The sequence below is a fragment of the Elephantulus edwardii genome, unplaced genomic scaffold (assembly GCF_000299155.1).
Source record: "Elephantulus edwardii isolate Elephantulus edwardi_28Jun2011 unplaced genomic scaffold, EleEdw1.0 scaffold00020, whole genome shotgun sequence".
Classification (NCBI taxonomy): Eukaryota; Metazoa; Chordata; class Mammalia; order Macroscelidea; family Macroscelididae; genus Elephantulus; species Elephantulus edwardii.
This window is the reverse complement of record NW_006399770.1, coordinates 477,061-479,523: the sequence shown is the minus strand read 5'-3', so window position 1 is coordinate 479,523 and position 2,463 is coordinate 477,061. Positions and strand designations below refer to the sequence as shown.

The window sequence follows — 2,463 nt, the reverse complement described above, 5'->3', positions numbered from 1 at the left end:
TATAGATCTCTTCCAGTCAGTTGGCCAAGTGGCTGTTCTCCATTTTTCTTGACACAACTTGGTGAGCACGTCCAGGACAGCATCTGTTAGCTGAAATACGTCACTTGGTATACCATCTATTCCTGAGGCCTTATTTTTTGATATTTTATTTTTATTTTTACATTTTATTAATGATACTGTTCAAAAATTTCCACACTCTGTCAGATCACCTTTTCTCCCACACACCAGGCTCTTTCTATCACAGCAATGCTAACAAATTGTTTATCTCTAACTCTACTATATTACTGCTAGCCAGCAGTCATTTGCCATTAGTTTTTATTCCTGTTACCAGTGCCATGTGATACTGATGACTGTTTCTTAAAATTCTAAACTTTGTAAACTCCAGCTTGTCTCCCTACCTCTCAAGTTTTCAGAGTCCTCTATCTTTTCATCTATGTCCCTGGAGTTGTTTCACACTTGGTTTCTACCTACTTTGGAAACTTCAAGTCAATGTCTTCCTCTTTCATTAACATCTATATTACCAACAACTCCCATACATGTATCTTCAATTCAAACTGCTCCTTAATGCTTAACCTTCAGTCACTCTTTAAGTTTCAAAAAATAAATATCCTTACTTACGTAACAGCCTATATCCACCATGAAGAGCTGGTGACTCGGAAGTAAGGATATTCACTGTCAACCCAAGGCATAGGGTTTAAATCCACCAGCTGCTTAGAGGGAGAAAGATGAACAATTCCCTCCCAAGCTATTTAATGCCTCTGAAAAATCGCTGGATGGTCAGCGGGGGTTGGTTCCGACTCAATAGTACACAAACCCACCACTATCACACCCCAGCTACTACCACAGAATAGACTTTCAAGCCTCACCTAGCCTTGTTCTTAATAATCTCTTAAGTGATTCCCTTGTTTCTAAGTTCAGCTCTTCTCAAACATTCCCTTCATCCTCAATCTTTCTTACAGATTTCAGTCTAACTCTAACCAAAAGTCATTTCTTCAGAAGGTAATATCCTACCTGGAGTTCTTAATTTTAAGCTTTACTATATACTTGCTATCTATCTATCTATCTATCTATCTATCTATCTATCTATCTACCTACCTACCTACCTACCTACCTACACATTTAATGTATGTACAGACACACACATACATGTGAGAACCTTTAAAAATTACTGTTTTCATATTTAAAATAATGTCCCAATTAAAGCTTAATTTATTCCACTTGGATTCTAAATGGATACCAAAAATGATCATTATCCATCATCACTAATCCACACATAACCCCCAATCACTGAATATACATTAATAATAACTCACAACAGAACTTGAAATGTACCCTTTAAAAAATGTCAATTTTATGTTACTTGTTAGTTTATTTAGTATCTCTAGAGTGCTCACTATAAATATAATTTTAATTTTAGAAGGAAGGTCATAAATAGAATTGTATTCTCCCCCAACACACACAAAAAATATGTACTAACTTCCCTGGACCATGACTCTTAGTATTATGTAATTATCCTCTATTTTGTGATCTGATGTAATTATACAATGGTTTGCAAATCCTCACCTCTATGACGAGGTAGGATCTGAGGCAGTTGTGCTTAATGAGACAGGATAAAACATACAGGAGTGGGCTGTATCTTGCAACAAACCCTTTTGAGATATAAAAGAAATTAAGCAAGCAAGCCTAGATTAGAGAGAGCCAATACCACAGAAAAAGAACAGCTGGAAGCATACTCATTCTTTGAATCCAGAATCCTCAGACCAAAAGTCAAAGGAAAATTGCTGAAAAGACACATGGCAGTTTCTAAGAATTCTGGGCCCAAAGAAACTGTGAATCAATCAACAAAGATCAAGATTGGAATAGTAAAGTCCTATAGGGAGCTCTGGTGGCCTAGTGTTAAGGAGCTGTACTGCCAACCCAAAGGCACAAAGTTTAGATCTACCAGCTGCTCTGCGAGAGAAAGATGGGCAGTCTTCTCTCATGTGATTTACTGTTTCTGAAAACCCACAGGAGGACCAGTTAAGAGTTAGTACCAACTGGACAGGACCAAACATCAGACTATAAGAAAGTAAATGTCTCTTTGCTAAAGTCATACATCTGTGGAATTTGTTATAACAGCAGTAGATAACAAAGACAGGAAGAAACTCCTCACAGATGACAGCAGATATATTTAAATAGAAAAGGAGACATAATTCTTTATTGATACACAGCATAGCAATGTCATAAGTAAAGGAGCAATCCAAATGGAACAAAAGATAAAGGTTTAATCCTTTTGCTCACTTCAGTCCACTTTTAACATACTTCCTTACCTTTCACTTTTGCAATAAGCATATCCGCAGCATTCTGAAGATCAGTGGAATTGAGGCTCTGATATTTAGTCATTACAGACTTTAAAGCAAGAAGTAGTTCATCTAGCCGTACATATATGACATCTCTGAAGCATTCTTAAAAGAAAAAGAGAGA

At 36.6% G+C, this 2,463-nt stretch overlaps 1 protein-coding gene across 1 annotated transcript in view; it reads right to left on the bottom strand.

Annotated features, from left to right (window-relative positions):
* ARHGAP29 (Rho GTPase activating protein 29) overlaps nt 1-2,463 on the bottom strand; it is a 69,584-nt gene that overhangs the window by 51,123 nt on the left and 15,998 nt on the right. The window contains exon 2 of the mRNA XM_006882478.1: nt 2,310-2,444. Within this exon, the coding sequence (XP_006882540.1) occupies nt 2,310-2,444 (135 nt within the window). The remainder of the gene's footprint in view (nt 1-2,309; nt 2,445-2,463) is intronic.